This window comes from Eretmochelys imbricata, chromosome 20 (assembly GCF_965152235.1).
Source record: "Eretmochelys imbricata isolate rEreImb1 chromosome 20, rEreImb1.hap1, whole genome shotgun sequence".
Taxonomy (NCBI): domain Eukaryota; kingdom Metazoa; phylum Chordata; order Testudines; family Cheloniidae; genus Eretmochelys; species Eretmochelys imbricata.
In genome coordinates this window covers 347,475-361,692 of record NC_135591.1, presented here as the reverse complement: position 1 = coordinate 361,692, position 14,218 = coordinate 347,475, and the positions used below count along the sequence as shown (strand labels likewise).

The window sequence follows — 14,218 nt, the reverse complement described above, 5'->3', positions numbered from 1 at the left end:
CTCTAAGACTGAAGCCTAATTCATGTTTTTGTTTTAACTGCAATAGGTCAGTATATAAAATGACCTTGGTTGAGAAGGATGAGTTGCTGGAGAGTTGAAGTCTTCATAATGACAGGTTTCAGAGTAACAGCCGTGTTAGTCTGTATTCGCAAAAAGAAAAGGAGTACTTGTGGCACCTTAGAGACTAACCAATTTATTTGAGCATAAGCTTTCGTGAGCTACAGCTCACTTCATCGGATGCATACTGTGGAAAGTGTAGAAGATCTTTTATACACACAAAGCATGAAAAAATACCTCCCCCCACCCCACTCTCCTGTTGGCAATAGCTTATCTAAAGTGATCACTCTCCTTACAATGTGTATGATAATCAAGTTGGGCCATTTCCAGCACAAATCCAGGTTTTCTCACCCTCCGCCCCCCCCACACAAACTCACTCTCCTGCTGGTAATAGCTCATCCAAAGTGACCACTCTCTTTACAATGTATATGATAATCAAGGTGGGCCATTTCCAGCACAAATCCAGGTTTTCTCACCTCCCCCCTCCAAAAACCACACACACAAACTCACTCTCCTGCTGGTAATAGCTTTAGATAAGCTATTACCAGCAGGAGAGAGGGGTGGGAGGAGGTATTGTTTCATGGTCTCTGTGTATATAATGTCTTCTGCAGTTTCCACGGTATGCATCCGATGAAGTGAGCTGTAGCTCATGAAAGCTCATGCTCAAATAAATTGGTTAGTCTCTAAGGACCACAAGTCCTCCTTTTCTTTTTGCGAGTCTTCATAATGTGATTTTCATACCACTAGGTGACACTGTTGGACCACTCTAGCCAGTTTGGCAAATGGCAATACACATGCTCCTGGAACAGGGATTAAAAAACAGGACAGATCAGAGGGACAAACTTGTTTAACCCTTTCATTTCCACTGAATGCATCCGATGAAGTGAGCTGTAGCTCACAAAAGCTTATGCTCAAATAAATTGGTTAGTCTCTAAGGTGCCACTAGTACTCCTTTTCTTTTTGCAAATACAGACTAACACGGCTGCTACTCTGAAACCTTTCATTCTTGATTTTAAACAATTCTTAGAGAAAAGGATTTGAAGACACTTCCCTAGTTACATGTGCAGGTCTGGGGGAAACCAAATGACTACTGGTAGCTGTAAGTGGAGCTCCTTAGGGAAGGGCAGACTGGGAAAGTCTGGGAAGAAATACAGTAGGGAGGTAACCAGTAGGGGGAGAAGTCTAGTATGGCAGTTGTCTTTTTGTAGATGTTCCAGGTGTTCTGCCCAGGAATCTGAAAATATGGCCACATCATCAAGGTAGGTGACTGCATATTCTTCTAATCCCTCTAGGAGACCATCTACAAGTCTTTGGAAGGTGGCGGGTGCATTCCGCAGCCCGAAAGGGAGTAAATTAAATTCATACAGCCCAACGTGTGGTGAAGGCTGACCTTCCCTTAGCAGATTCATCTAGCAGTACCTGCCAGTAACCCTTAGTTAAGTCCAAGGTAGAGATGAACTGGGCCTGTCCCAGTTTCTGTAATAGTTCATCTGTGCGTGGCATTGGATAGTTGTCTGGGTGAGTTACAGCATTTAGCTTATGGTAGTCTACGCAAAAACGTATCTCCCCATCTGGTTTGGGAACTAGAACCACAGGAGATGCCCATGCACTGCCAGAGGGGCGAATTACACCCATCTGTAACATATCCTGGATCTCCCATCCTGTAGCAGTTTCAGCTTGAGGAGAAACCCGGTAAGGTTGGACTTTAATTGGGTGAGCATTACCTGTGTCAATGGAGTGGTATGCCCGTTCAGTCAGTCCTGGGGTGGTTGAGAACGTCGGCACGTAGCTAGTGCACAGCTCCTTGATCTGCTGTCGCTGCATACGCCCCAGGGTCATGCAGAGGTTCACCTCTTCCACGCCACCAGCACTTTTCCCTTCATAGTAGACACCTTCAGGCCATTCAGCGTCATCTCCTCCCTGGGCTGTAAACTGAAAAACCTTTAATTCTCTGGAATAAAAGGGCTTTAGAGAATTAATATGGTACACCTTAGGCTTTTGGTTGGAGATGGGGAATGCTATGAGATAATTAACAGTTCCCAGGCGCTCCTGGACCATGTAGGGCCCTTCCCATGATGCTTCCATTTTATGGGCCTGGAGCGCCTTTAAGACCATGACCTGGTCCCCTACTTTGAAGGAACGCTCTCTGGCATGTTTATCATACCAGGCTTTTTGCTTTTTCTGAGTATCCTGTAGGTTTTCTTTAGCAAGGGCTAGAGAGGTTCGGAGGGTGTTTTGTAGGTTGGTTACAAAGTCCAGAATGTTAGTTCCTGGAGAAGGTGTAAACCCCTCCCATTGCTGCTTCACCAACTGTAATGGCCTCAACCTCACGGCCATATACAAGTTCCAATGGTGAAAACTCTAAACTAGGATGTGGTACAGCTCTGTAGGCAAAGCGCAACTGCTGCAACACTAGGTCCCAATCGTTGGAGTGCTTATTTACGAATTTATGGATCATGGCCCCCAAAGTTCCATTAAACTTCTCCACCATGCTATTTGTTCGATGGTGGATAAGGAGTGGCAACCAAGTGATTTACCCCATGAGCTTCCCAAAGGCTTTCCATAGTTCCTGCCACGAAATTAGTTCCTGCATCTGTGAGGATGTCAGAGGGCCAACCTACCCTGGCAAAAATGTCTGTCTGCTAGTGCCTGGCACACACTTTTAGCCCTGGTGTTGCTTAGAGCTACTGCTTCCGGCCATCGGGTGGCAAAATCCATGAAAGTCAGTATGTACTGCTTTCCTCTGGGTGTCTTTTTGGAAAAGGACCCAGAATATCCACAGCTACTCGCTGAAATGGAACTTCAATGATGGGGAATGGCTGGAGAGGGGCTTTGACCTGGTCTTGGGGTTTTCCCACTTTTTGGCATACCTCACAAGACCGGACACAGGTAGAAACATCCTTGCCCATTCCCTCCCAGTGGAATGACCTCCCCAACCAGTCTTTGGTCCTGTTCACCCCAGCATGGCCACTAGGATGATCGTGGGCTAAGCTTAAGAGCTTGACTCAGTACTTAGTTGGAACTACCAACTGTCTCTGAGGATGCCAGTCTTCCTGGTGTCCACCGGAAAGAGTTTCCTTGTATAAAAGTCGTCTTTCTACAACAAATCTGGATCGATTAGAAGAGCTGAGAGGTGGTGGGTTGCTCCATGCCGCCGTCCAAGCTCTCTGGAGGCTTTCATCTACTTCCGGTTCAGTCTGGAACTGTTCTCTTGATTTTACCCTTTGTCCTTGGACTTTCGCTGCCACCACCAAATGTCTAACCAGTATTATTATTATTATTAGGAAAGAGCCCATTTGGAAACTTCTTTCCCCCCCAAAATCCTCCCTTACCTTTACACCCCCTTTCCTGGGGAAGGCTTGATTAAAAATCCTCACTAATTTGCACAGGTGACCACAGACCCAAACCCTTGGATCTTAATTACAATGAAAAAGCATTGTTTCTTAAAAGAATTTTAATAGAAGAAAAAGTGTAAAGAATCACCTCTGTAAAATCAGGATGATAAATACCTTATAGGGTAATTAGATTCAAAACATAGAGAATCCCTCTAGGCAAAACCTTAAGTTACAAAAAGACAAAGACAGAAATATCCATTCCATTCAGCACAGCTTATTTTCTCAGCCATTTAAAGAAATCATAATCTAACGCATATCTATCTAGATTACTTACTAAATTCTAAGACTCCATTCCTGTTCTGTCCCTGGCAAAAGCATCACACAGACAGAGAGGCTTTTTCTCCCTCCCCCCAGCTTCTGAAAGTATCTTGTCTCCTCATTGGTCATTTTGGTCAGGTGCCAGCGAGGTTATCCTAGCTTTTTAACCCTTTACAGGTGAAAGGGTTTTTCCTCTGGCCAGGAGGGATTTTAAAGGTGTTTACCCTTCCCTTTATATTTATGACACCCTCTTTAAAATGGGAATAATACTCCCTCCAGGTAGTGAGGACAATTTGTAATGCAATTTTAAACAAGTACTGTAGAAGTTTAGAAATATGAATTCAAGATTTCTTCTCCTGCCTTTCAGACTAACTGTAGGTAAAAATCCAACTGATTTAAGGGAAAATTGTTTTGCTAAATTTTTTTTAAAATTATCAGTTTCTTTACCACACCAAGTGGAGGAGGAAAGAAAGCAAAAACAGCTGTTTGTCCATGTCTCCTTCAAGCATTTGCAAAAAGCAGAGCACCATGAACATGTTCTAGGTCAAATGGCTGATCATAAGACTTACAGTTCTAAGTTCAGTAAGTTAAATCTTCCTAAATTTTCCTTGCTCAGGTGCTGTTGAGTGGGAGTACTCATGACATCTCTATTTTTATTCTAAATCTCACTCCAGTTTAGCTTCTATAAACCCTAGCACCAGTTCACATTAAATCTCTAGATGACCTGTTAATGCTGTAATCCCACTCATACTTACTGTTGCCCACTCAAATACCCTCACTCGGCCTCCTCTCATTAGCTGAGCTAGTGGCTTTACCACCTACACTGGCAAAGAGGTTCGGAGTAAGGGGTGGTTTTGTCTTTTCCCAAAATCCAGTAAGGGAATAGCCTTACGTCACTTCCAAAGTCTCAGGACCTCTACTGAGCTTGCTCCAATTTTTCTAGCAGTTCCATCCTACCAGCTTTGCAGAGTTTAACATTATACAGCACAAAGATTGCTAATCAATTATTTTTCCAATATATCAAGTGGCTTTCTGACCATATGAGAATCCTGTTTTTAAAAACTGTCCTAGTTTTCAATACACTCCATCTTGCTTTGTCTCTCCTCCCAACTCTTCTAGAGTGAGCCCTCTCTGTTGTCCTAACTTGCCCGTTGCTGCATATGCTTTCTCTGAAGCTCATCTTAAAAAGCCTCCCTGTATCCAGCTCATTTCAAATCACACCTGAGAATCTTTAATTTGTGTTTTATTTGTATCTTTTCACTTTCTCTGTCCAACTCTTCACCTATTGTAGACAATTAAATGACTTAAGTACTTGGGCATCTGAGGTTCTCAAAGTGTATGAGGCTTAAGTCACTTTTGAAAATGGGGCTTAGACACTTTTGAACTCTTCCCATCTAATGCTGTCAGATATAATTCAGTAATTTATTTTGTGATATATTAGGATAGAAAGTGGTATCAATTAGCTTACTATTGATTGACAACGCTACCATAATCCAAGCTGTGGAGCACAATACAAATGAACTGTTTGTTGTCCAAGAGGTGGAGTTTAACCCATAACAGAGACACCAAATGGTTAAAATAGGGGTACACCTTAACTCTATTCGAAAAGATTCATAGGGCAATTGTTTTAGGCAGACTGCTGGTTTGATGTGGCATGTGCTTCCTGTGTTCCTGTACACACACACAAGCCAAGTGTCATGTTATCAGATAAAATTAATTTCTACGGAGTGGATACAATAATTGTAAGTTATGGATATGCATAGGTGTTCTAAAGGGGAAATAGGATTTCTGCCCCAATCAAAGATAGCTTTTAAATTAGCTCTGAATAGTAAACCAGTGAAAGACTACGAATGGGTTTAGAAAGTGGGATATGCGAGAGAATAGTGATGGGGAGAGTATGTGCTCTGAGAGGGCATTATCCTTCCCATAGTAGCTACTACTGCTTTTAGAGAAGGGTGTAGTTTAAAGGGCCTAATTTGAAGGAATGGGATCTGGCTGAGCTCTTCCCTTGTCTTCAGTGATCACCCATACTCTTTTTTTTCCCCTGGGGTTGTGGTCTGAACTAAAGTTGTCTAGATTTTCCTCTGACTGTGGCTGCCTCAGAGGACTAGTCTAAATCAGTGGTTTTCAAAGTGTGGGTCACAACTCGGTCCTGGGTCATAGGACTTAAGGCACTGGGTCATGGCAGCTCTGGTAAGCACAGCTAACCGGGCTGTTAAAAGTCCCGTCAGCGGTGCTGTCTAGCTAAGGTAGGCTAGTCCCTACCTGTTTCGAAACTGTGCTGCGGCCCAGAAGCAGCTAGCCTGAGGCAATTCTTAACCTCCTCCCCTATTTGAACAGTGAGCAGAACGTTTGGCTAGCGATAAGTCTTTAGCATGAGGCATGGTAGGATGATGGAAATACAAAATTTTTTTTTTTTTTAAATATCAGCCTTCTTGTTTGAGCTTTTAGGAAATCATGGTTTCAGGCTTTTTCTCTACACTAGGACAACTTGTTTCATTTTTACATGAATGAAATCTGAGAATCTGGCCTAATCACATGACTCCAGCCATGGAGACTCTACGGCAAAAGCCAAGGCTCGCAAGCCTCCATGCTGTGGTGGGAGTTGGGACGGTGTCTCCTGAGGGGGAGCAGCCAGGGGGCTGTGCAGGAAGGGTAGCGGTGTGAAAGAGAGGGGTGTGGGTGTGTGTGGGAAGCTGGGCATGGGCCACTTGATACTCGCTTTACTCCCTCTGGGGCACCTGGTACTGGCCACTGCCGGAGGACAGGATACAGGGCTGGAGGCGCCCAGGGTCTGACCTAGTCTGGCCGTTCGGAGGGCTGGAAAAGCAGCCCCTGTGGCGTGGGGGTGGGCGAGCGAGCAGCTGGGCCCTGTCCTGCAGAGGGGACGCGGGCGGCGGCGGGGGGGGGAGAGTGGCAGGAGCTGGCTGGGAAAAGCCTGCTGCGGGCGGCAGTGGAGTGGGCGGCAGGGGGGGAGCTGGGCTGGGGGGCAGTGCGGGGGCTGGGAAGAGCACGGGGAGGGCGCAGGCAGCAGTGGGGCGGGCGGCAGTCGTGGGGGGGGAGCTAGGCGGGGAAGAGCCCGGTGCCGGGGAGGGTGCGGCGGCAGTGGGGGGGGGGGAAGGCTGGGCTAGGAAGAGCCCGGTCGTGGGGCGGGCGGGGGGGCTGGGAAGAGGGGCGGGGGGGGCAGTGGGGCACGAGGCGAGCGTCGCCCCCAGCACAGAGGCCTGGGGCGGGGATGGGCGGCTGGCGGGACGGGGGGGAAGGGAGACCAAGACAGGCCAGGCCCAGACCCGCCCCCGCCCACGGATGCTCGTGGGTCCCTGACCCTCGGCTGCCCCGCCCCTCACCTCAGCCGCGGTTTCCAGCCCCCTCACGCACGGGGTGGGGCAGGCTCAGAGTCCGCCCCTCAGCGGCCCGTGAGAGCCAGGCAGCGCCCGCCCACGGGGCGGGGCCCCCCAGTGCGCATGCTCCCGGCCGGCACCACGGCCGCCGCGGAGCCCCGGGGGCGCGCTTTTAGTCCCCTCAGGGGGTGCGCGCGCAGGCGGCCGTCAGGCGGGGGCGTGGCCTCGGGAAGAGGCCTGGGCCGCGCGGGCGCCAGCCTAGGAGCGGGCCGCGGCGTGGTGCGGCGGCGGGGGCGGGGCCCCGCGAGGGGGCGGGGCCCAGCGCCGAGCGCCGCCCTGGCCCGCTGGCGCGCCGGTCGGGGCAGGCGGGAGGCAGGCGGCGGAAGATGGCGGCGGCCGCGGCGGCGCTGCTCTCGGCCTGGTTCTGGAACGAGCGCTTCTGGCTGCCGCACAACGTGACCTGGGCGGACTTGGCGGCGGCGCCGGGCCCGGAGGGCGGCGGCGGCGCCCGGTACCCGCAGGCCGGGCACGTCCTCTCCGCCTTCCCGCTGGCGCTGGGCATCTTCGCCGTCAGGCTGCTGTTCGAGAGGTGAGAGCGGGCCCCGGGGCGCCCGCCGAGCTGTCTGGGGACACGGCTGGGCACCGCTCTCCAGAGCCTCCCCCCCGGGGACCGGAGCCGGGGAGCCCCGCGCGCGCCCCCCCTCCCCCCCGGGGACCGGAGCCGGGGAGCCCCGCGCGCGCCCCCCCTCCCCCCCGGGGACCGGAGCCGGGGAGCCCCGCGCGCGCCCCCCCTCCCCCCCGGGGACTGGCGTTGAGGAGCCAGGCCCCCCAGGCACACCCACCCACAACCTCTTGGCGACAGGGCCAGGGGCCAGTTCTCTACAACATCCTTAGGGACTAGAGCTGAGGAATTGGCCCCCCAGTGCACTTCCTCCCATGGGGAAAGGGCTAGGGAGAACTCTCCATAGAATTTTCCAGCACCCTACAGGGTATGTTCCAAGCTGTCCAGGGAGAGCTTTCCAGAGCCCACATAGGGACTAGACTTGGGTACCCCACAGGGTATGCCTCGAACGCCCTGGGAGCAGGGTTGGAGAGAGGTTTCCAGAGCATTTTCCGGCCCCACAGGAACCAGAGGTGTGCATCTCTTGCCCTTGGGGGTTCTACCACTCATCCCCACTAAACTCAGGTGCAGCTCAGGCTCCCAAATTCTCAGGATCAGAGACCTGCATCTTTAGATGTTGTATGTCAGGGAATGGGAGAGGTTCCTCTAGGTGTGGTACCTGGGGAAATCTGCCTATCAGTAAAGGCTTGGAATGATATTTTCTTACTTACCAGAAGTGTTGTGAGAGTTAATAGCCATGAGACACTGGGAGATTTTCAGCCATATGGTAGTATGCAAGCTTTATTTGTGTGTGAATTGCTACCTTCTGACTAGCCAGTTTGTTGAACATCTTCTGCAGTTCAGAAATACTGTTATGAGTCTGAGCAGGGTGACAGAATGACATTGGTAGAAATTGAAGTCCCCTTTAGCCACAGGAAAAATATAGCATGGGCAATAGCAGGGCAAGCTTCCTCCACTCTGTTCTTCCAGCATATCTCAAATCTGAATGTAGACAGGTTTCATTCAGCCCTTGGCCCCTTTTCTCAGACTGCCAATGAGGGAGCCAGGTAGTCCCAACTGTGGCACTAGTTTTTGTGATGGGAGACACCTATCCACTAAACACTCACCAAACCCACTTTGTACAGGTCACCAAACAGCCTTCAGGTACCTATAGGTACGTCTACACAGCAAAAAATAGATGAGTCTTATAGCCTGGGTCAGCTGACTGAGACTCGTCTGTGGGGCTAAAAATAGCAGGTGTAGCATGTTGGGGCTGGAGCCCAGGCTCTGAAATCCAGTGCAGGGATAGGTCTCAGAGTATGGGCTCCAGCCCAAGCCCAAATGTCTACACTTCTGTTTTCAGCCCTGCAGCATAAGCCCTGTGACTGTGGGTCAGGTGCATTAGGGTTTTGGTTGTTTTGCTATGTAGATGTATCCCATGACTCTCGATTATTAACAACATAGCTGAAGTTTGTGACAATATCAATCCCTTAACCCTTTCATCCTCTCATTAAAATACGCTTATTTGCTGCAGATGTGCTCTTGTGCAGCCCTCCAAGCACAGCCAGGTTAGCGGTGTGGGGGACATACTCTATGAAATGTTCAGTCCACACTCGCTAATAAAACACATTTGAAATTGTGTGATGTGATATCTCTGGATTCTTAAAGATCCTTCTTGTAAATTTATTCTGGATGTGCAAATTAACTTTTTTGCTAATGCTCTGTGAACTTGCCATTCTATGATGCGCTTCCTAGATTTTTGGATCTTCTTTACATGCAGTTCAAAGATGGATGTGGGCCTTGTGGGGTTTAAGTCAAAACATTTATGCAAAAACGTATCTTCACATCTCAATGTGTGATTTAGGATATAGACTTCAATTGCTTTTACCACTTGGCCTGCACAGCTGTTGGCCATGCTGAACTGCTTCTTCTGGGTTGCAGTTGCTAATAGTGAAACTATTATACAGGTTGATACTATTTAGCAATTCTATTCATTCTCAAAGCTGTTTGTTACAGCTTTATCTCTAGACTTAAGAAACGGAGAACGGTGGGTGTAGGAATAGCATCCTGTGTAAAAAAAAAAAAAAAAACACAAAACCTGAAAGCATAGAATCTTATTCATATTTGTGTCAACTGCATGAAGAAAGGGAAATGTACTGAACAGTATCCAAAGTAATTCTTTGAGGTAACACCCAGTTGTGATTTAAAAAATCACACACATGCATCCGATGAAGTGAGCTGTAGCTCACGAAAGCTTATGCTCAAATAAATTGGTTAGTCTCTAAGGTGCCACAAGTCCTCCTTTTCTTTTTGCGAATACAGACTAACATGGCTGCTACTCTGAAACACACTACACTGTTACTATGTGAGGCTTTCCCTCTGAAGGATGTGGGGAGTTGTTTGCCCAATCCCATTTACGCTATAAAACATGAAGCTTAGTCATGTCTCTTGATGCTTGCTTCATGTACAGTAAACTTTCGTTAAGTTTGCATGAAAATAAAATGGAATATTACATAACACTAGAAAATGTACTGCAGGGAGCAGCTTTGAATTTGCAGGAAAATGCACAACATGATCTAGGGCTTTTACATCTTTGAAGTCTGACATCCGGATGTGTTGTTGCTTCAGGCTTGCGATGGTTCAGCCAAGTACTCTGAGAATTCAGTTTTCTTTCATTTCAGTGCCTGTAAAGCTAGAAAAATTGTGATTGTAGGCTAACCCAGGATACTTTCTTCAGACAAGTGAAATGCAATTGCTTGCTGCTGTCCTGCACTTGAATATTTTGAGTGCTTTGTCCATCACTGCATCTGACCCAAAGCTAAAGATAAAAAATGGTTAGCTCTGCCACAGTTTCCTTGTAAAACTCACCAGAGTGCAGAAAAAATAGATGACTTGCCCACCTGGTCTGTTACTTTGTTAAACGCCTCCTAGTTCCAAGCAAATAATTGTACCATATATTGCATCTTGATGATGGGGGACCTGCATATGGCTTAAAAAACATTGGAATGTCTCTCCTCTCATTAGAGTTTCAAATTATTCATAAATAATAGACATGAAAATGTTTGTTCTTCTTGTCTGGTGCATGAGTTCCCTGATTGTTTCTCGTTGTACAGCCAAGTGCAGGTCAGATTTTATGCATAGGTGACATAGAAGGGGGTGTTCGGCATTGTTTCCCAAAGGGCTTTTACACAGGGAGACAACACAGGGGAACTAACCAGATAATTTCTCTGTGCAACAAGGCAAAACCTTTTATTTATGAAAAGGGCTGTAGAAGGAAACTCACTAGGGAACGAGTCAGTTTCCTTTTGCAAACTTTATATGTAAAGTGCTATGGCTTTTGAGCCAGCATAAGTGATCTAGGACATGAAAGAAGGGGGGTGGGTGAAGGAGAGAAGCAGAAAAAGGAAAAATATAGAAGAAAAGGCAGAGGAAAGAAGAAAATAGAACAAAACACTAACAGAAAAAGCAACTGTCTGCCCTTCTGTCTCTCCCTCCCTCCATCCTGCCCTCAAAAAAAAAAAAAAAAAAAAAAGCGGGGGTTGGGGGGACAAGCATCCCAGAATTCCTTTGCTCTGCCTTCTGAGGCTCGTCTTCTGAAGCATCATGCCATCCAATGCAAAGGACCTGGGGGCACAGTTCCCATCTTAGAGCTCCAGGGCTGGTCCTGGCCAAGGGTCCACACTCGGTAGCAAACAATGACAGGAAATTGTGTGATGTAATGTTCTGTGTTACAGGGATGTTGCAGGGGTCAGGATGGAATCCCTCCTCCTCTTCCCATGTACAGCACTGAATAACTGGCCCAGGGATATTTGTTTTGGGTAGAAGTGCAGAATATTATAATTTTCCTTTGAAGCATCAGGTATTATTAGCTGCTGGCAGAGACAGTACCACACTTGATCTAGTACAGGAGCTTCCATGTTAACACTTTTCATCATCACCATAACTTCTGGTTATGTTTCCTGGCTTTGTGGTTCATCTACATCTGAGAGCTTTTCTATACCTTTAATGAATGTTTTCATACTTCTATCCCACTATAGGTCAGGTTTAGTTTGTATTTTTCAAAAGCATATCGTCAGAGAGACGGGTCATGCTGATACCTGGCTTGTTTTTCTAAACTTGCTGCCTATTCATTTAAGTGGGTGACCCCAGGTCCTTGTGTTGTGAAGGGGTAAAGGTCACTGCCTTATTCACTTTCTTCACACCATTCATGATCTTATAGACCTCTATTATATCCCCCCCTTAGTAGTAGGGTGCCACAAGTACTCCTTTCCTTTTAGATGAACAGTTCCAATCTTTAATCTCTCCTCATGTGGAAGTTGTTCCATACTCCCAATAACTTTTTTGTTGCCCTTTTCTGTATTTTTCCAATTCTAATGTATCTTTTTTTGAGATGGGGGTGATCAGAACTGTAGTCAGTATTCAAGGTATGGGCATACTGTGGCTTTATGTAATGGCATTATAATATTTACTGTCTTATCTATCCCTTTTCTAATGGTTCCTAACATTGTTTTTTGACTGCTGCTGCAAATTAAGCTGATGGTTGCAGAGAATATCCACAATGACTCCAAGAACTTTTTCTTGAGCTCACAGCCAATTCAGACCCCCATCATTAGTATAGCTGGGACTATGTTTTCCAGTGTACATTACTTTGCATTTATCAACCCTTCCCTTCTATTCCTCCTCCCACCTCACCACTTTGAACATGTCATAAATGTTCACATTTATCTAATAAAATCCCATTGTGCACATACTACCTTCCAGGCCTTGGGAATTATTAAATCAAATGGCTTCCTTGACACATAATTGGCAGTAACACTGATGACTCAGAGATTGAACTGTATTTGCAGTTCTTTTGCTTTCTGTGGCTTTCTCCTTCCTCCTCTCATTCCCCCATTCTTTCTTCAGCATTATGAGGAAGTGTGGGTTTTCTTCCTTGAATGGTTTGTTACAGCAACACACAAGTTTCTCTTCTAACTAAATATCATCTTGATGCAGAGAGCAGTTTACAAAGAGATCTGTGAATCTTTAAGTTGACTGTAAACAGGGAGGTGTCCCCAGCAAGCAGTGTATTCCTGTCTGGCTAAGAAATCTCCCTGGATTTTTGCTTCCCATAAGGCAGAGTTGAAAATTAATGTCTTGTAAATCATTTACATATCTAATAAAGTGAGATTATGAAGGAGAGAGGCTGCACAGAGGCTCAGCCTCTGATCTTGAGAATGCAATTTGGTAATTGGATCCCAGCTGCTGAAAGGTGCATTGGTCATAAATTTTATTATCTAGGGAAAGTTTTTTGTGTGTGTGTCTTTTCTTTCAAGCTGGGGTGGGGACTCAGCAGGCAAAATAGAATGTTGCCCTGTTGGAGGTTGCATTTGGGAAGGAGAGCTCTTCAGAGAAGATATTTGTGCTCTTCAGGAGGAAGAAAAGACAATGCAGACCATTCAGAATCCCCAGCCTCTGTTTTGTCCCCATTTCTGCCTTGGTTGTCCATCAGGCAGACAGGGAAGGTGGTTGTCTTGATATTTTTGGGAGAGCAGAAAGTTAGACTGGGCATTTGGGTGAGAATTGAGTGAACAAAATATATCTCCAGTGGGATGAATCACAGTGCCTTGTTAATTCTGAGACTGCTACCGTGGCAGATTGCAGAGTCGGTAGGACAGCTCCTTGAGATATTTTGAATTGCCATTGACTTTGAAGGGCCATACTGATACCCACATCTCTCCCAGTTCTGGAATCCATAGCACCTGAGTTGTTGCTGACTGACCTGACCTAGTCTGCATTCACCTCGTGATATGTCTCCTGTAGTGTTAGGGTATGTCTACACTGCAGCGTAAGCTCAGGGTTAGTAGAACTTGAGTTAGCAGACCCTGGGTTTGTTATCGTTGGGCTTGAGTGTCTACGCTCATTTGTAACCCAGGTTAGGAGTTGTTGAACTCTGGGTCCCAAACTGGGTGTCCAACGTATCCTCCTGGGGTCCAACCACCCATATTCTAGACTTCCTAGTGCCCTCCCAATATGTGGTCACTCTAGCCTTTTGTTAAAGGGAAAACTTGACTGTCCAGCAGATGAAAATAGCCAGCCTGTGGGATTGGGGAATACTTTTAGTGGACTCCCAGAGCACGAATCTAATGGGGCTGCATCTACACTGCAAAGCAACAGGGTTTGAACCCTGGACATCAGCTTGACTCAGGCTCAGACCTTCCACTCCTGTGGAGTCCTGGGATCTGGATTAGCATGATTTATATGTAGATGGAAGGAGAGGTTAGGCTTGAGCCTGAGTTCAAATCCTGGGCTTACATTGCAGTGTAGACATGCTCTTAGAGAGAGACACAGAATAGTTGTTCAGATTCTTTTCCGCATGCTGAAACTTCAGGCCCCTGGAATGCTTTTCTATCCCAGTTTTGGGCAATTTACTAACATCTAAGTTTCCCGGTCTCTAAAATGGGGTTAATGATACTTAGTATGCTTTGTAATGTACTTTGAAATCCTCTAATGAAAAGTGCTGTTCAAGTTCAAAGTATGAAGATCACTGCACTCCTCACTTTATACACTTGTGCTCTCCAGTGACC

General features: G+C 46.9%; 1 protein-coding gene across 2 annotated transcripts in view; it reads left to right on the top strand.

Moving 5' to 3' along the window:
- Window positions 1–7,398: 7,398 nt before the first annotated feature.
- CERS5 (ceramide synthase 5) overlaps window positions 7,399–14,218 on the top strand; it is a 43,856-nt gene continuing 37,036 nt past the window's right edge. The window contains exon 1 of one of the 2 annotated variants that reach the window (XR_013348481.1): window positions 7,399–7,640. Coding sequence is in view for 1 of the 2 variants with exons in the window: in XM_077838744.1 (XP_077694870.1) it covers window positions 7,438–7,640 (203 nt within the window). In the remaining variant the exon portion in view is untranslated. The remainder of the gene's footprint in view (window positions 7,641–14,218) is intronic. The other variant, XM_077838744.1, reaches the window with a different exon arrangement.